This window comes from Eleginops maclovinus, chromosome 14 (genome assembly GCF_036324505.1).
Source record: "Eleginops maclovinus isolate JMC-PN-2008 ecotype Puerto Natales chromosome 14, JC_Emac_rtc_rv5, whole genome shotgun sequence".
NCBI classification, from domain to species: Eukaryota; Metazoa; Chordata; class Actinopteri; order Perciformes; family Eleginopidae; genus Eleginops; species Eleginops maclovinus.
This window is the reverse complement of record NC_086362.1, coordinates 9,162,118-9,182,917: the sequence shown is the minus strand read 5'-3', so window position 1 is coordinate 9,182,917 and position 20,800 is coordinate 9,162,118. Positions and strand designations below refer to the sequence as shown.

Below are 20,800 nucleotides of genomic sequence, written 5' to 3'. Positions count from 1 at the left end.
TATATTTATATTCTCTCTGAGTTGATGAACAAGGATTCATTGTATTTTGCAGACTTTCTCTTCAGGCAGTTAACTATAATAAAGTGTTTTTGTATCTATTTTGTTTTGCGGTTCATATTTTATGTGATTTTTGTAATATATCACAATCGCTCATTCAATCACATTTTTATTTATGTAGCCAAGTGTCACAAATTATACACATTTTTCTTGAGCGTACAGTATACGACACCTTAAATGGCTCTTGTATGCACATTTTCAAGTTAATATTTGTATATTGTGCGTCCACTGTGATGCTTTAATGTTCAAAAAAGCTCTTTATTTTTCTCATACACCTCTTTTCACCCTCTGCCTGAAACCAGAGCCTGGTCTGCTCTGATTAGTTAGCTGGCCAGCTCTGTTGCTTTTAGCTTTTCACGTGCAATGTGTTGGAGCACTAGCAGAGAGAAGCCTGAGTGTTGTGTATCGAGACCAATAACATGCACAAAAACCTATATAACACATTACAGGAAAGGGAAAACCCAAAAAGCATAATTGCCTTTTTAAAAAAGATAATAATAACACATAGACAATTTAAATGTGAATGATCATTTGAACGGATATTAAAAAAAGGTATATCATTGAGGATGTCAACAGTTTTCCAGGTGGCGCTGAAAATAATAATTTGGGCGTCAGGCAGGACCACAGCAACATGAGCTTTTTTTGTCATATTTATTCACTTTCCCCTCCTCTGCTCTCTTCCTGCCAGGTTTTCCGAAGCGGTGAAGGCATGGGCATCCGCCTGGACAGTGCCTCGGCGTTCCAGGGAGCTGTCATTTCCCCCCACTACGACTCCCTCTTGGTAAAAGTCATCGCCAGCGGGAAGGACCTGCAGACTGCAGCCTCCAAGATGAGTCGAGCCCTGGCCGAGTTCAGAGTGCGAGGGGTCAAGGTAGGACACTCAGCCATGTGTGTTTGATGCCGCTTTGTGTGCAGCTTTTAAAGTCATTGTTGTGTTTCTGCGTGGTGAGAAAATGGTTCAGATCGTGGAAAAACTTGGTGGATAATGTCAGTGCTGTTTTATCAACCTTGAAAATGGTCTCAAAATGATTGACATGAAAGCTATAATGACTGCTAAGACGGTTTGTCTGTTTATCTGCTGTGAATGGATTTAATGAGAGCCCATCACAAACTATTGAAGACAGTCGAGCATTGTTAATGGTATGACGCAGGGAAAACTGTATGAGAGAAGGACATCTTTATAAGGTTTGTTTGTGTGAAGCAGCTGCAGAGAACAACAAGTCACTGTGAAGTGGTGCTCCAGCCTTCTCAGATCCTCCTTTCATCTCTTGACTCATGCTCAGTATGTTCTTGATGTCTGCATTTTCCGACTAAAAGCAAGACTTGTGCTGAATACATCCCTGCAGGAACAGAACTATAGTTTAATCAGCAGGTGCAAACGCTTGTTAACACATTTAGTGGCGTCAGCAGAAACCAGTGCTAACAGACTGTAGGCGGCGGGGATTAAAAATAATGATCTGCATTGGCTGTTCATGTATAAGTTATATAAGCTAGTTATACCATGAACCAATTCACACCTCTCTCACCTTCGGAATACTCTAGAAAAAGTCTTGATTTATGCCACTTATATTAGTTTGCAAACACTCTATAAACCTGATAATGTTGTGGAGCACGATGTTTCATCAGCAATGATAATTTGCTCTCTGTTTGCCCAATAAAGATAACCCAGTTAATAATTGAGTTGGATCAAAAAGAAGCAAATAATAGACAGTCTGTGGGTCTCCTGTGTTTAACATTCAGATTCCTTCCAATCCATAACAAGTCATTTGAACATTATCATTTCAATTTTCCACCCTCTATTAAAAATAAACAGTTTGCCATCCAATTGATTGTCAGGTAACACATGCAGCTTTTTTTTTTCACAACATGTGCCTTTTTATGCCTCACAGCTTAATGTGAAAGGTGCTATGAATAAAACTGGATAGATCTTTGACTGGATTAACCAATACAACTTTTTATGAAATGAATTTCAGGTGGATGCAAGTGAGTGAAATATCAAGGTGAACAGGTCTGGGAAGACAAAGAGAGTCGCTAAGTGAAGCATTCTTTATAAATCTCACATTTCTGTAGTAGCTACATGACTATAAACACATTCTAGTCATTAGCCAGTGCCAGCAAAAGAGCAATGATACTTGTTTATGTCCGGAACGGGATGCCTGCCTCTGTTGTGCAACAAGAGTGTCAATGAACAGAGAATGGATGTCAGCAGTGTATTTGTATAATGATTAAATAGATCAGTAACAGATAATTTATGTTCTGCTTTGACCAGGCACTAATCAGTACGTGAAACAATAGTGGTGTAGTACTCAAGACCAGTCTTGTCTTGGAATCGACTGCATTCGTACGTGGTCTTGTCTAGGTCTCGAGACTTAATGTCCAAACTGCTCAAGACTCACGGCTGTGCCTGGGAATGTGATTTGATGTGAAACTCACTGTTTCAAATGCAACCAATAATGTGACTTAACGGACTTATATGCTACCCCCTCACATCTCCTCATCCTGTTCACACTCACTCAAATGATCTTGAAGTGAAGATGTCGGGATAATCAACGATAATTAAATTTGGCTACACAAACCACAACAATTTCAAATGCCCACAAATACTCAAGAAAATACACGTGGCAGTGTGTAAATACTGTGTAATGTAGTGATGGATTCACACTAGTCTGGTTCCGGTCTTGATTCGGTCTCACACCGCCTTGTTCTTGGACTTGACTTGGTCTCGACCTCTTAAAGTCTTGTCTTGGTACACTCCGGTCTTGGTCATGACTTGGTCTCTGTTAAGGTGGTCTTGACTACAAACTATGAAACAATAAGTGTCCTCTTCCATGAAGGCTTTACGTACATATTTTTGGTTCATTAATGGTTCATATTGTCTTGCGTTGCTGGTTTCCTACCTGTAGTAAGATAAAATGAGGTCCCCTCGAATAAAGGGAACTGAAAAGTCTATCAGCTTAGTTCATATTGTTCCTCACTCTGTTTTGAGTTAGTCATGATGAGGTGAAATTGCATGTGACATCAATGTTCTCAACTTTAATTTGTCGTTCAAGATTTTTTTTTGACGATCTTTGAGCTACCATGGTGCATAGGATTATATTTAATTTGCAAAAAAGTATTTTTCTATTCTGCACCAGCGAGCCAGTACATAACTTTGTACCACACTGACACCGACAGTGAGGCAAAGAATAGAGGACGGCTGTTACAAGCTCTTGAATTAAACATGTTTCCCTGAATACTGCTGGTGGCGGACTGAGATCATGACAGCTCTTTTAAAAGACTTGAGATGAGAGAAAACCCAACTGCTTTTTATGTTATCCTGACACCAACAAATCTGCCAGTTGTTTAGAGTGGAGCTTGGGTTTATTATGGAGAGTTAAAATATTCAACTCCTGATGTCTTTTAGTTTTATTTACTGAAGTGTACAAAACTATCCTGCTGTCTCGTCTTTGCAAGGAATAGTTGAGCGCCATTCCCCATTTAAGATGCGACCACGGCTGGTAGATACACTTTCTTCCTTCAAACCTCCTCACTTTTAGATTATTCTATGAATTCATTTGTTTCCAGCTTGAAAAAAAAAAGGACAGCACAACTTGTGAAACCAGGTTGTTTTAAGTTTACTTGCTCATAAGATAGAAAGCTGTCATACATGAGAACCAGACTGAGTCTTGTTCCTGAGATCCTGGATTACATACTAGTAACATGAATAATGAATTTGTTCCACTACTGGGGATATTTAGTTTTTTTGCAGCTCTAAAAATACATTATGCTGAAGTGTATTTTCATATGACGTGAGCACCCTTCATCATCCAGTGAGTCACTCCCCAAGTCCTACACTTTTGTCTAGCCTAGGGACTAATTCATTTTTAATCTGATATGTATAAATCGGCACACACGGTTAAATAAAGTCAAAAAGGACTCGCCCATATGTGCAAAAGTGACCAATGAAAATGTCTAGAGGAAGAATTGTGGTGTAACTGTGTTCTGAGCGCTGGCCTTGGAGATAACTCTCACTGGTGACATTCCACCATAGCAACATTGTTGGCAACCAATCTAAGGCTATTAAATGCTTTGGTCTGCTCACAGAGATATGACACAGAGGGCTGACATCCTCTAAACCCCGAAGGGTTTTTTTCTGTCTCGTGGTGAAACTAAATTGGCTACATGAAATCTGAATGCAAGGCTTGTCAGGTCATTTTTTTGAGTTCTGTGGTACCTACAGTCACCACTGACCCTCCGAACGTTAAGTATGGTACTGTATAACCTTTAATTTCCAGGGAAAACCACAAGTTACTACTGAAAACATGCTACTCTGTGTGGAATTATGTTTGGCATTTCAGAGAACCGTCTCTATCCCTGACTTCTGAATGTGTTTGTATATGTTCACTCATTTGAGCGTGTGTTGGCACAAAAGGATGAACCGTGTGTGTGTTCAGCAGTGAAATGTCACACAACCAGCTGCAAACAGAGAGACAAGGGGGGGTGATGGAAGGGATATCTGGCAGGAAGGTGAGAATAGATGGGTCAGGGAGTGGGGGGGAAAACTGTAAAAGGGCAATTAAGATGGAGAGTGTGTAACATAAAACAACAAGAAAGGGTGTGGCCCAGAAAAGCCCCTACACATATGCTGTTCATGGGTTTTTGGCAGAATGCACATGCAGGTTCAGTTTAGGAGACAGTTTGAATATTAAAATAACAAAAAAAAAAACTCAGGGTAATATGAATTCCTCAAAACCACTGAACGAAAACCTGTGTGCTTCAAGGATACATTTGTACCTGCCTACCTTAACTGACCCCTCTGAAGTGAATGCTGAAGAAATGTCTTTGCAACTGCAGTAAGAGTCATGTTTGACATTTAAAGAGTAAGTGTGGTGTATAATCATGTATTGTCTGCCCATTATTTCAAAAAATACAAAAGCCAAAGTGTAAAATTAGTCTGCTGGAAACATCCACCAATCAGCCTGAGAGTTCTCGTGGTTGTATTAATTAATTAGCATTCTGATCAAATCTGCCAGCAGCAAATGCCATTTTAACTGACATCCACAGTTTGATGTCTGCTTATGTCTACCTTAAATTATAATCGATGCTCTATCATTGTTAACAGCACTCTGAAGAAAACAAAAGTAAAAAAAGCCTTTACTATGGCTCTCACTGGGCGCATGATAGGCTAGAACATTTTGCAAGATCTTGCAAAACATATTGACAGATTTCGTTTTTCTTTTTCTTCTCCCCTCGCAGCCACCGTAGGAAGGCAAACTAAAGTCATTCAGCAGAAAAAGATGACCGAAGGGAGACAACATGTCCTCTAAACTAAATACAGTCCTTCGGATTGTAAATAGTAGAAAATAAGTATAAAGGGTTAGCTGACATCACATTAGTTTGTTGAATTTCTTTTTGAAGTCTTGATTTTGGCATATCGGCCGTATGATATGATAAGAGTGTATAATTTGGGAAGAGGTTGCTGTTAGCAGAGCAAACTCAAAGTGACACGCTATAGCCAGCTCTATCTAGCTAGCTTGGTTAGCAAGGTGCATCTGTAATTTGTGCTAGGTGTGTTGAACTTGTCCATAGCAAAACATGGCTTGTACTAAAATGAACTTAAAAGAACAGCAGAACCTTTTAAAACCAAAAATGTTTTGACTGAGGTCATAATTTGAGTAAGGATTACGTTAATTTTCTAGAACTATTCACCCTATTACGCCCCGCCCATTTTTAACGGCTTTTTTCTTCCGCTTTGTGTATGATCTTCCGGTCAGCTAGTTCCGGTTAGCTAGGTTAATGAATAATGCTCTTTGAAACACTGTGGCATTGTTGCCCTAATAGTCTCCCTGGGTAGCCAAGGGATGTAAAGCCGCATCCTCTCCTCCATGACCTCTAACCAGAAAGAAATTACCTTGCTGACAAAGGGCTGTGACACCTGAAACCTCTCTGCGATGTCTTGTTGAAGTAGGTTCAGACGAAGCTTCATGAGAGTCATTAAGACCTGATCCCACGGATGAATATGAGAGCTGTTAGAGAAATCACGGGTTAGGTCATCAGCCAAAGAGGTGAAAGCATCCAGATGCAACCCAGTGTAAAGTAGGCTCAGGTTGTCATTTCGCACAAGCTCTTGATATTTTGCAGTGCTCGCTGAGCACTGGGTTGCCTGGTCACACAGCAGAGGTTGGTGAAGTAAAGGTCTTGCAGCATAGTTGTGATCGGTCATGCATTGATCCTCCCACTGCGTTCCGATGTCGCGATGTCCATCACCCTCCGGCTCGAGCTCAGGCTCAGCCTCAGCAGCATTGCTGGTTGATGCCTCTATGAAAATAATGACTCAGTTAAAACTAAGATGTATCCGTGTTGTCATGGCTTAACTAAGGTTAACACTATTTTGAAAACATTTACTCCTAAACTACAATCGTTTAAAACTGTGTTGACAAGCAGTCGATAACAGAATGTTACCACAGCTACTAACTCGCGTTATGGCAAAGTATGTTCTGAGAACTTACCTGATTGCCTAACAAGCTGTCGTCGCGGACGTCGCACCGGAGCTTCATACCCAAGCCATTTCTCGGGATACGGGTGTTGGGTAGTAGGTCTACCATCCACAAAATGAAACGAACAGACATAGGGTCTTTTTGGAGTTTTTTTTAAGTGAAGTGCCCTCAGCCAAAGACGCCGGTCTTCCTCAACGCTAGGAGGCGGATATAGATGAAACGATGGCCCACAGCATTCAATTAGCTTCTTCCCGTGAGTAAAACACTCTTACTGAAGAGACAATCTTCTTTTTCTCCAATTGTTATGGCAACCATGGACTGCACAAATTATACTCGTCATTTTACCTGACTTCTTTTTGCCCTTGCTTTTAATGTTAGCGAACGCCTCAGCTGTTCCACCGGAAGTACTAGCACAAAATAAACAAGATGGCTCCGCCCTTGTAACCATGGAGAATAGGGTGAATACACTCAGTTTTATTTGCAAACAGTGGAGTTGCCATGCTAGCTATTTGAGTACAAGTTTAAACCACTTCTACTTTGACCAGATGTTTCCCCTTGGTGGGTGGGTGTGTGTGTGTGTGTGTGTGTGTGTGTGTGTGTGTGTGTGTGTGTGTGTGTGTGTGTGTGTGTGTGTGTGTGTGTGTGTGTGTGTGTGTGTGTGTGTGTGTGTGTGTGTGTGTGTGTGTGTGTGTGTGTGTGTGTGTGTGTGTGTGTGTGTGTGTGTGTGTGTGTGTGTGTGTGTGTGTCCGTCCATCCACAGTTTGTTACTTTGGATGTTATTTTTGCAACACCAGGGGCTTTGCTTTAGGCGGTGTGGTTTATCTTTACACCTCATGTGTAAGGCTGAGAGTTTGATGTGACCTGAGGTTGTTGGACCCATCAGTGTGGGAGAAGGATGATTCCCATCATGAGAGGCTCTTTGAAGAAGCTGTAATGTTTCGCTTGTCAGATCACAGGCTAGTTTCCAGCCAAAGCTCACCGCATACTTGTCCTGCTGGTAGCAATTCACTGAACGAGAAAGATCTGTATTTCTGAGCACTTCTGTCTGACTTGATTATTCAAGGTTTTGGACGAGGTCAAAGTGGCTGCTTTTGATTTGAGATTTCTTAATTTGAGTGAAGATCAGTGGTCGTTCATTAACTTGTTGTGCAAAAGCTCCCTTCTGAATAGAAAATGCTCAGAAAAATGTGAAAATAACTACCCTATACTTTCTTCAGGGTTTTGAAAAAATAACAAATTGTGATGATTTTCCATAATATTGCATCTGCGATATCTTTCACGATAATTCGAGGGAATCATTTTTTTAAAAACATTTTAAAAGTAAAAAAAAAGTATTTTAAAAGGATTATTTTGCTATTTGTATTTCTTTTAGGGAATTGTTTTCTTGAGTCTGTAGAATACAATGTTTAAGCCCCTGCATCTCCACCTGAGATCTTCACATATTTTTCCCTTTTTACCAAATATTATATTTATGCAATTTGGATATTTGGAGGGATACACAGAGGATGGGGCTCGGTAGGGTTGTGCGCTGATCTTTGGATTAGGGGCAGCATTGGCTCAATCCCCACTGCAGTCAGCATGTCGTTGTGTTATTTAATCGACTATTTAGAATTGCAAGGATCACAGAAAAGTATGCTCATGCAGCTGATATGACCGTATAAGAATCATTTGAGTTTTCCCTTGTAGATAAGCGAGCTGGATACTGTGGACGCTTACGACTGTGCAGTTATCAGTAAACTAATCATTCAGGATGGGGAAACAATGACAGAAATAAATCAACTCTCATATCTCTTAAGCACATCGACAGTCAGCAGATTCACACCCTCCTCTTTCTGTGCCAGTTAAGATAGTGCGGTATTGACTCAGCTGTGTTTGGGATATAAAGGCATCAGTGATCCAATCCTCACTTCCTGTTTACCTGGCCTCCAGAGTGCCTGTGAGTTTGTTAACCTGTGTCAGGGTAGATTTGTGAACACGTCTGTCCAGCCGAGCTCTCCATTTCCCAGGGCCTGTACTGTCATGTCTAACTCTTTTTTTCATTTCTGTTTTCTATCGGCCAAGTAAACAACTCCCTACCTCTGTTTCTGAGCTCTGTCTCCCTTCATGAGTGAACTTGTCTTTTCAGTTCTCTCTGTTTTCACATCCCTATGGTTACCGTTCACTCACCTGGGTTCTTTTTTTAAAATCCTGATCTCAGATCTTCACACCTGTTGCCTGTATTTTGAATAGTTATTTGTATTGATACCTTGTGATAAATTGACAAATCAACAAATGATTGTCCAACCCAACACTGAATACTTGTTACATTCAAATTGAGATCACAACCAAACAATACTAATTATTTGAGTTTGGACATACTTCATAAATCAGTTTTTTTCTTTAACTTTCTTCAAATAAATGTAAGAGAAGCAAGACAATGAATGAAGTCAATTGTTCATCGTGATATAAAACAATTGCAATGATATTGAGTAGATCAAGAAGCCACCATAATGTCTTAAGGCTTTTAAAGCAACATGCACAAGTTCTAAAGATGCTGTGTGATTTGCACAGCACAAATCATACCGCACTGGGCTATAAAAGTAGTAACATCTTGAAGAAAATAAATGTATAAAGCATTGGCACAATCTAGTTTATTTGTACATTAACTTTTTTCATCCGGCTGGTCATTTAGCTAGCCGTCTTTTTTGGTCTTGGTCTTCTTTGCCTTGTTTTCCTCCCTCATTGACAGTCTCATCAGTGTATTTACAGCAGTGTTACCCTGCAGTAGAAACAGGGTGAGTCCTTCTTCCCTCTGATCCGGAGTTATCCTCCTAACCTCTGCATCATGTTGCAACTTAGATGCCCTGATCCAGGATCATTCACTCAGCATTTACAAAGGGGGAGAGGCAGGGAATCCATCTCATCTCTGACTTATCAGTGGGAGGAATAAAAGGTTTAGACACACTCTGACAACACACCATCTTATTGTCCCACACACACACGAACAAACACTAATATGCGTCTCAAGGGGCCCGGGTTATCAGTCTATCTCTCTCTCCATTTCACACCTCTAACAGCCACTTGCACGGTACTTAATCACACAATCCGTCTTGTAAGTGTGTGTGTGTGTGTGTGTGTGTGTGTGTGTGTGTGTGTGTGTGTGTGTGTGTGTGTGTGTGTGTGTGTGTGTGTGTGTGTGTGTGTGTGTGTGTGTGTGTGTGTGTGTGTGTGTGTGTGTGTGTGTGTGTGTGTGTGTGTGTGTGTGTGTGTGTGTGTGTGTGTGTGTGTGTGTGTGTGTGTGTGTGTGTGTGTGTGTGTAAACAAGCTCTGGAAAATCCTTGTTTTTAGGAAATTGAATAAAAGATCAAGAGCATGCTAATCCAATTGGTGAGAGTGAACACATAGGACTGTAAGTGCGTGCTTTGGTGCTTGACAGTGGTATGTAGAAAGGAAAGGAAATGTTAGTTAGGATTGAAGAAGATAAGACTAGAGAAATGAAAAGGGAAAAAGAGCAAGTATTTGAGAAAGGAGTAATTAGCGCAGTGACAGGCAGAGGTGGTAACCACATGTTTATTCGTGTGCAGAGAGGAAGACTCGTACAACAAAAAGTCTAAGACGAGTCTAACAACTTCGGATGTAAATTGCCCAAATGTAATGCCGTGAATCCATTAAAATGTCAGAAAAATCCCGAAGAAATCTCAGTTTTTCATACTTCACTGACTTTATGTACTGCACGACTGCTCTGCACTGAATGAATGCACTGTAGTACAAAACGCTTGTCATCAATTTTAATAAGCAGTTCCCTGTGCTGTAAACACTTAGGAACAGGCAGATTGGTTCTTTTGTGTGCGTTGAAGAGTGTCAGGATGTTTTTGTATGCCTTGTGCATGATGGACAAAGTGAAATGATTATCTGACGAAGTAATCCAATGTGTAAGATGGGTAAGAGTGTTACCAATTATCAGAGTATTAGACAATTTAAACTACAGTGGGGCAAAAAAGTATTTAGTCTGCCACCAATTGTGCAAGTTCTCCCATTTAAAAAGATGAGAGAGGCCTGTAATTTTTATCATAGGTAAACCTCAACTATGAGACAAAATGAGAAAAGAAATCCAGGAAATCACATTGTAGGATTTTTAAAGAATTTATTGGTAAATTCCTCGGTAAAATAAGTATTTGGGCACCTACAAACAAGCAAGATTTCTGGCTCTCACAGACCTGTAACTTCTTCTTCAAGGGGCTCCTCTGTCCTCCACTCGTTACCTGTATTAGTGGCACCTTTTTGAACTCGTTATCAGTTTAAAAGACACCTGTCCACAACCTCAAACAGTCATACTCCAAACTCCACTATGGCCAAGACCAAAGAGCTGTCAAAGGAGACCAGAGACTAAATTGTAGACCTGCACCAGGCTGGGAAAACTGAATCTGCAATAGGTAAGCAGCTTGGTGTGAAGAAATCAACTGTGGGAGCAATTATTAGAAAATGGAAGACATACAAGACCACTGCTAATCTCCCTCGATCTGGGGCTCCACGCAAGATCTCACCCCGTGGGGTCAAAATGATCACAAGAACGGTGAGCAAAAATCCCAGAACCACCACGGGGGGACCTAGTGAATGACCTGCAGAGAGCTGGGACCAAAGTAACAGAGGCTACCATCAGTAACACACTACGCCGCCAGGGACTTAAATCCTGCAGTTCCAGACGTGTCCCCCTGCTTAAGCCAGTACATGTCCAGGCTCGTCTGAAGTTTGCTAGAGGGCATTTGGATGATCCAGAAGAGGATTGGGAGAATATCATATGGTCAGATGAAACCAAAATAGAACTTTTTGGTAAAAACTCAACTCGTCGTGTTTAGAGGAGAAAGAATGCAGAGTTGCATCCAAAGAACACCATACCTACTGTGAAGCATGGGGGTGGAAACATCATGCTTTGGGGCTGTTTTTCTGCAAAGGGACCAGGACGACTGATCTGTGTAAAGGAAAGAATGAATGGGGCCATGTATCGTGAGATTTTGAGTGAAAACCTCCTTCCATCAGCAAGGGCACTGAAGATGAAGCGTGGCTGGGTCTTTCAGCATGACAATGATCCCAAACACACCGCCAGGGCAACGAAGGAGTGGCTTCGTAAGAAGCATTTCAAGGTCCTGGAGTGGCCTAGCCAGTCTCCAGATCTCAACCCCATAGAAAATCTTTGGAGGGAGTTGAAAGTCCGTGTTGCCCAGCGACAGCCCCAAAACATCACTGCTTTAGAGGAGATCTGCATGGAGGAATGGGCCAAAATACCAGCAACAGTGTGTGAAAACCTTGTGAAGACTTACAGAAAACGTTTGACCTCTGTCATTGCCAACAAAGGGTATATAACAAAGTATTGAGATGAACTTTTGTATTGACCAAATACTTATTTTCCACAATCATTTGAAAATAAATTCTTTAAAAATCCTACAATGTGATTTTCTGGATTTTTTTTTCTCATTCTGTCTCTCATAGTTGAGGTATACCTATGATCAAAATTACAGGCCTCTCTCATCTTTTTGAATGGGAGAACTTGCACAATTGGTGGCTGACTAAATACTTTTTTGCCCCACTGTATATCTGTGCTTGAAATTTGTTGTAGACAGCCTTTTTATTTTGAAAATGGTAATTGCCTCACTCTGTTAACATCCTTTGGACAGAGGTGGGTTATTTAGGAGATACTCGTAAATTGCCATGGTGCACAATTGATTGGAGCACTGCAGCCTACACATGTTGATACAATCCCCACTTTTCAACACAGTGTTATGTGTTATGTCAGCCTTTATAAATGCACTCCATTTACTGTTTACTGCATTTATTTATTGTTAACAATTCGAGCTGTCCATTTTACAACATTCAATGGTGAGTTTCACGCCTCCAGGCAAAGTGGTTTTGTCAGGTGAAAAGAGGAAAAAGAGTCCACAGATAATTTGTGAAGAAGGGCGAAGTTGATAAGATGACAGAGAGCATAGCGCCCTGGCATTACACAACCACTCAGCAATAAGCTATTCACTTCAACACTTGCACACAATGCCCAAGCAATCACCCATAAAACAGCTGTTTTGTGGGGGGAACAATCTCATACATGCACATGTCTTCACCAGAACAGGACTTAGCGGCTGAAGCTGCCACTCCAGCTTAAGAGCGCCATGTCGCAAACACGCACTCTCGCTAAAACGTCATGTCAACACAAACACAATGTCTCACAGCCAAAAACCGACAGACACAAGACAGATGTGCTTATAGCCAGGATCGGGCGTCTCACACACACTATCTCCAACGCAGCAAGTTAGAGCTGCTTGGTGTCAACTGGGACTTTGAAGCCATAATCAGGATTAAACGGCTAGAAATCTGCTGTGACGAAGCGAGGGGGGTTTGGGTTGGGAGGCAGAGAGAGGGAAGGGCAGGGTGGATGGAGAGAAGAACGATGTTGGATGGTGCTGGAGAAAATGCAGAAAGGAGGAGAGGAGGTTTGGATGGGGAGAGAATGAAAGGGACCTATTGAAACTTCGCAAAAGAAAAATGTGAATCAGAAGCTTTCGAACACCTCCTTTCATTCAGTTTTTTTTATTTCTCACTTTTCAAGACATATTCAAGGACAGGTTATTCTGCAAATGCACAATCTCCACAACTGTCCCCAAAACTGGTGAAATGTATGTAAGATGCAGTGATATCAAAAAAGACGTCCCTTTTCACAGCTGATCCAGTGGTTTTTCAGAGCTGAAGACTGTTTCCTCTTAAGCTGATCTACTCAAGTCCTTCTTTGCTCCCTTTCTGTCCTTCTTTGTCTTTCCCCAAATCTTTGTGTTCTGTTTCATTCCTTCCTCCTTTATTTCTGAACAACCCTTGCTGTCCCTTTTCTTCAATCTGTCCTCATGTCTGCACAGTAGAACATCAATAGCTGTTAAAAACAATCACACACACTCACTTTCAGCCCCCCCCTTATCTGCTCTGTGTGTCTGTGTGAATATTCATTTAACGATCACAGTAAGGTTTTGGAAACAGGCAGTCACCTTGCTGGCGTGAGATCTGATTAGCTATGTATCTTCAGTAGAGATAAGCTATCTGTCATGGCGTCTAAGGTCAACTGCAGTTCACGCTATTGCAGACTCACACTAGGGTGGATAAAGTCTGCTCAGAAAAAAATACACATGAACATATGTTTTCATCTGTAGAGGAATGAAAAATCACCCTGCTGCTGATTTACTTAAAAAATATGAAACCTTGAATGGCTGGGAAAGTACACGGGGATGAGTAATAATGATAATTTGCAACAAAATTCTAAAGAGGTATGTGTGGGTAGCAAGTGCAAAAAAACAGAGAGGGAAAAACAGCGTCGGCAGCAGATTATCAACAGCACCTGTAAAATGGGAATACAGTCAACATGTAGACACAACATGCCATTTCTATCAGTAATCTTCTGTGGCATGTTGCCTCGGAGCTCTATTTGATTGAACATTAACATGTTCATAAATTGAGAGTTAATGACCAGTGAACTCTCAGGAGCGACGCTGACCTCGGGCTCAGTCAGGAGAAGAGGACCGAATGTGCATTAAGTTCATACCTACGCTGCCATGCAACCTCCACAGATACCCGAGGGCCCAAAAAAAACCCTTTTGATTACCTTTATCTTAATTCACAGCTGGACATGTTTGTAAAAAAAAAGTGTAAAAATGCCGTAGTGAAATGTGGCTTTGAGCATGAGAAGTGCTGCTGTGCACCTTCACATCCAAAGCCGTGGATAATGAGATCCTGCTGCTGTGATGTGCATGGAAATGCAAAAATACTTCCCCACACACACACACACACGGAGGAGAAGGGTCCAGCGGGAAGGGGGAGTTTTTAATTAATGGTCGGTACACACACTGATTAATTGACATATTCAAATACAATGGAAGGTCGTAATTATCTATTACACACCCACAAATATTAAAACAGTCCGCCCATAAGACAATGAACACGTTCATTCTCTTTGCTGTGGAGTTTTGAACGACATGCAATTCTAAAAAAGTAAGGTTAAAGTTGAATAGTGTTTCATTAATAATACATTTCTGGCACTTTTTAAGTTATATCTAAAACTACAAACAGTTTTTGGCCCGTAAAAGGACATTTGTTATAAACCACTGCTCATGTCAGTCATAGAACCACTCCTATTTAATATTGTTTGCTCTGGTTTATATGCGAACAAGTGGTCACCTATTTGTATAAACTCAAATGATTGACTCAAAATGTGACTTTTCCATGATATTTTGCTATCACGTTGCATCATATACATATATACATGGTCAATTTGATCATGTACATATGCATATTGTAGTCTGAAGTACTTTCTGTCAGTAGCTTCACTTTTTTCTTTCAACTTCCTCTTGTGTTAAGTCGCTGGTAGCCTTCAAGGTTATACATTTAAAGCAGCTTCCCCAACACTGATCATTCTCATATATTAGCGCTAACAACAAACAGTGTTTTTTTACCGTGTTGAATAAATTGGACAAAGATATCCCCATCAGGGTTAAGGTCACTCTTTTCGATTGTGTTAATTAAAAATAAACAAATGAGGCTCATCAGTACGAATAATGGATGCACCCATTCTCTTAGATGTTTATTCCCTCAGTGCTTTGTTTAGAGGTTGTTTTTTTTTAATGGTTCTGGAAATGCTTTTTATTGAAAGAGATTTACAAATTCCAGTGTCTTCACTCATGTAGCTCATTGTGAGAAGTCAAGCTGTCAGCAGCACAATGGAGTGTGTACACATTTAAACTACAGTGGCCTTTTCTTTTCTCCAACATTTTCCGGTCTACTTGAACGCGCATTATAGAACATGGACCTCCATTCCTCCCGCCTGATTATTCCACTCACGGTCGCAGAGAGAATGAAATGCTTTCCCAACAGTTCATCTTGAGGGCAGCAGTGAATGCAGCAGCAGTAGTTTATCGTTGCGTGCGGGAAAATGTGATGACTACACCTGTGAATGCATCTGCTTTTTCAAATGTCTTTAAAAATGCTTTTGAGACCTTGGAGGCAAACCTGATCTATCAGAGCTGCCAATTCGGCTCATTAAAGCCGAGCAGTTTCCCTGTTTTTATGTACCAGCAGCACCGGAGCTGGAGGTCTTTCTTCCACTAAAAACGCCATCACACACCTCCTTATGAGCCGTGCTGGTTGTTTCACAGCTGGGTTTGCTTGTTTCCGTTGCAACATCTGGAAACCCAGTAGCACTGACAGTTTTAATGTGAACGTTTTTTTCCCCCCAGACTGAGCCTAGAGGTATAGCTGCTCTCCCTGAGCTCTCCCTGATATAAAATCCCATTACAAGCCTGCACTGTTTCCGAGTGTCTGAATGTCTGTTTCGGCTGGTAAGGCTAAATGATGTATGCTTTGCTAACGGTTCTACACAGTCAAAACATACAATCGGACTGACTGACTGCGCTAAGCTCAGGGCAGCATTGCAATAACAGTGAGTATGCACATCAAAAGCATGTATGCCAATCTTTTCCTGTACAATTTAGCAGAAATGTTACACAGGGAAAAAGGAAAGTCTATATTTTATAAAGATTATAATTTTTGAGCTACTGTAATGTTTTATGTTCCTGTTGGCTGTAAAACAGACCTTGTCCATTACAGCCCTCGAGTTTAGACATTTACAGCGGGCTCGTTGGGGCCCAGCGGAGCCAGGAGGCCGGCAGATGTGACATGTTTACGGCCGTCTTGGACAAAGCCGTTCAGAGTGGCATTTCATCACAAAGTCTAGACTGCTAGGTCGATATGAAGGGAGAGAGGGGAAGGAGAAAGCCAAAACACCCGGCATTTGAGCCTTCATAATACTTGTTGTTACAGTATTAGACAACATTTAGGCTGAATATGTAAACTTTGACTTAACAGTTTTGTTGTCAAAATGGTTTTTTCTCAGGCAAGTATGAACAAGTTAACAATCATAACTAATTTATCTTAAATTCCTCCATTAAATATTGTTTTAAATGACTATTTTACTTTTTCAGACGGAATCGGGCTCACCAAAACACCTCAGAATCCTCGTTTAGCAAAAGAAAAACATTTACAATACTATATTGTATTTCCTGCTGTGCAAACGGTCTGTTTTAGAGAGACTTTTGAGCAAAACATGTATTTGTTAAAAAGTGAGTTGCCTCCCAGAGCCTCGAAGGAGTACACTGTGTTAGGGGGTGGAACAGTAGCACAGAGTTTGGCACTGGATTATTTACAATAATGAACTTCAGAAGGCTATACACATTAGAAGGCCTGTGAGGTACAATGAATCAGCACAAAAAGTGTAACGACTGGTCAGAAAGGCCTTCCCCATCCTCAGCCCTAAGCTGAAAAACCTTCAAGAAGTACCTCAGATCACCTTCCCTATTCTAAATCATCTTCTCTCTGCACATCTTCCACCTCAGCTCACTCTAATTTGCTCTAAACCTTTTTTTTAAAGTCTCCCGTCTACCTCAATATAAAATTGTCTGGCAGTGTTGGCGAGCCGAAGCTTATTCTACCTTATACTGCTTTCACTCCAAGTGGCTCTGGAAAAGAACATTAGGTGAATAGCTAAAATATGAAAAGGAAAATGGTCTGAGATGTTGCTCTGAGCCGTCTCTCGGAGGACTTAAAGCACCCTTCAAGAGATAATTGGATAAGTACTTTGCTCTCCTGTCAGCAGACTGGAAAGCATCATTTCAGTGGATTGCATAATTAAATCCTGGACTTCAACTATTTCAGACTATTTGTATTTTGTGGACTGAGTAACAATGGATTCAGATGTGTGGCAGTTTGGGAACACAGCGAATCTGGTGTATTCATCAATCAACTGTTCCGCCTGAATAATAAATAGGATTTCTTTGCCAGACACTTCAGAAAAAAACACTTTGGTTGGAAACGGGCTCTTTGATACTCCAACAAATCAAACAAGGCGTTTCCACTCGGATGAGTTGATAGACACAATGATTCTGGTGTTCAATACGAAGCACATCGGCTCATATTAAGTGGCTGAATACTAATTAGGACATGAAAAGCCCAGCATAAGAAACAATGTCTAAAGATACTTGATGAGTTCTTTCAGGTTTGTTTACTTCTAGGAAGAAGGTTTTAAGCTTCTTGGATTACATTAAAACAACTCATTTTCAGGCGAGTAGAGAAGGGGAAAACAAAGAACAAGCGCAAAATGGAGGTTAAAGAACTTACAACATCGTAGAGGAAAGAAGATGTTTCAAACTTAGATGACGAGTGAAAGAGCGGTTTTAATTTAATAGTTAAAAGTGCTGCAAGAAGAGGAGGGATGAAGAGGAAGAGAGACATTTCTTTGGTAGAGTGCCTTCTGGTTTAGCCGCTTTTAATTGCTGATTGAGAACAAAAGTCTCCTTTCTCATTCTAATGAGTTTAATTATGGCTTGCCCTCTGCCAGGTGTTTGGAGCAGCTAATGTCTGGATTAATTAATTGTCAATTAGAATCAGGTGCAGGGGCTCCCAATCTCAGCCAGCTCTCCGAACAAACATTGAAAAAGTAGGATAACAGTTTGTTGTTTCACATGTCTGACGGTGCGCACACAATAAGATAAGCCTGAGTGGTGAGGGGTTTGATAAGAAATGAAGATGGATTTGGGATCTCTAAAGGCAGCGCTTTCTTATCTGTGTCTCTCCGTGATTAGATGGGATTGGCAGTTTGCATTTCAGTCAGTAATGTAGCTCCTGCTATTGAAGAAAGGCAGCAGGAGAGAAAGAGAGAGACGCATAAATTGTGTTCAGATCGATGGAAAGGCGGGGGAGGATTGTTTGGAGAATCCAGACTTTTTTTTATTCTCACTGATTTAAGTAATCAAGTGTGTGTGTTTTCAAGGTCTTGTGTGCAAGTGAAGGAGTGTGTGTTCTCAGTAGAGAATAAGGGGATTTGTCTCATTTTGAGCAGACGATGGATTCGAGCTTAATGCTGCTGCCGAGAAAACAAAGCTTTGAGGAGGGAGGTGGTGGGGGTGGTGACAACGAGGAGAGGGACTGGAGTAATATGTTTACTGCAAACTTTATTTGTTTATCTTTCTCACCTGCTAATCTTCTCTCCTCATCCCCTCCCTCATCAACCTTTTTTCTTTCTTAGTTTCTGTGTTTCTCTCCTCTACTTCTCTCTTCTGGAACAGCAGACAAACATGTGGAAGTGATATTGAATAACAAATGCATTACTCGAACTAGGCGAGACACTGCACTTATTGATCTTATTCTATAAATGATGCAGTCATTAACACCTAAAACAAATACATATTTCACATGCCTCAGTGTTATGAATGGTACAATTCCATCTCATGCCTTTCACTTGTGCCTTCTAAATCCGTGCTCAGTTTGACATTTGGGCTTCTGATGTCCAGATACGGAATGAAAGAATACTTTTTAGACTTATTTTTGCTTTCCCCAATGCTCAAGAGCCCAGTAGTAGTGGCATTTTACTCTCAGATAGAAGTGATGTAAATCGGATCACTGCCATGAATAAGACTTACTGTCAGTGATTCACAGATCTGATACAGACATCGGATATCCGGCCGATGCTGAGTCACATAGATGGATCCGGTGGCGGTGACAGTGTGGCTGATCTATTCAATACAATTCTATGTTTAGATCCAATGACATGGCGGTAGCCGACAACAAACATGTCAGCTGAGTCGTTTTATTCCACGCTTGGTAAATGTATATTTGTATGCGTTTGATTCCCAAAGCTCAGGTATCTCTGGCATCGGGACTAAAAGCGATTTCAAAGGTTTTACCGTCACATGCCAAACAACGCCAGCGTAGTTGTTGGCAGTGGACATCTGAATCCCCAGGCCAGCATGCAACATACACTATAATTAAGTGCAAGTGATACAACGGTGCATGTAGAGGTGTTGCATTTTTGAAGTGTTATTAGGTCTAATGTTTCTATTTATTCTTTCTAAATGTTGGTTGCTTTACCTTAATCCCCTCTGTTGTTCTCCTCATTACTCCTCATAACATCAGCCAAATCCCGGATGATAAGGAGTCTTGTATCATAATATCGATTGCGTTTTTTATCTTTACAGTTTGACAGATTAAATTGGCAGCCATTGTGTTTGCCTACATCTTGAAGTAGGCACAGAGCAGTAATTATATGCTTGTTCTGACTACCGCTGCACAATTCCTCATTTTTCTTTATATGGACTAGTCAATATTAAAATCGCTGGAAACACAATTTGTGTTATCCGCTAAATATGTGTAAATTCTATTTTGTATCCAGTTTTTTGGAGGCTGCAGATACACCCTGGCATACAAATCACCACTACAGACTGGTGCAGATTCCGCATTTTTTAAAGATAATAATAAGACTGGTAGGAAAATGGTTAATCCCACCAATATGAATCAAATCACAATTGCAATATCAGTCAAAATAAAGACTAATTTGTCCCAAATCCTGCAGCCTGACATTTTAATATGTGTGAAAGTTGTGAGGGTGGTCTGTAAAGTTTGAGAAGTCGGTGTAGTCGCACTGAAAGGTCTTCTGTACAAATGTTCTCTTTGTTCGTTCCTCTGAGGCTCTTTGAGGGGAGAATTATGTTCAGTCAGGACTTTGAGACCACAATGAGCGTCCCCGTATGCTGCTGAACTGTGTAATGAAATTGGTCAGGCGGTGATGTTTGGGGGTGCAGCTCTGAGTTACCCATACTGTTGGGGTTTATTCTATTTTATAAACACTTGAACTGCCATTATGGTGAATGTGTTCATGCAGATAAAGGGCTGTGCAATTAAACTGTCTCCCTGCTGTTTTTTACTCCTATTCTCATGTTATTGGCCTGTCACTCACTGCTGTTTTCCAGCAAAGTTCTGAAGGTGTGATTCATTCTTTCTTTGTTGTTTGAGTTTCCTCTTCCCGGTCGTCAGCAGGCCCAGCGTTATTATATTCCTTGATTGCTTTTTTCTGCCGGTAAATGTAGAATTTTGGATTGTTTTTCAGGTATTCGGACTTGCTTGTGGTTTCAATGTCAAGACGCCTCAAAGTGTGTGTGATCTGTCCCTGCCTTGTGTGTGTCTGACCTGGGCTAACCTCAGCTCTATATTCTTCATTATAGTTTTTTTTATGCAGAAATATGTGTATGCTGTAATAATTGAGAGCAGATAAGTCCATTTATGCTAGTGCTGTTAACGTTAAGATATAATAGAGTTTTTCCATTTTATGCCACTTTATTATTCTACTCCAACACAGTTCAGGGGATTATTTAATTTCTATCCAAGAAAACGTATTTGATAACTTAATTAGAACCTGTGATGCAGTATAAATT

General features: G+C 40.8%; 1 protein-coding gene across 1 annotated transcript in view; it reads left to right on the top strand.

Annotated features, from left to right (window-relative positions):
• The window catches only part of pcxb (pyruvate carboxylase b), a 267,351-nt gene that overhangs the window by 130,588 nt on the left and 115,963 nt on the right, over positions 1-20,800 (top strand). The window contains 1 exon segment of the mRNA XM_063900646.1: positions 746-928. Within this exon segment, the coding sequence (XP_063756716.1) occupies positions 746-928 (183 nt within the window).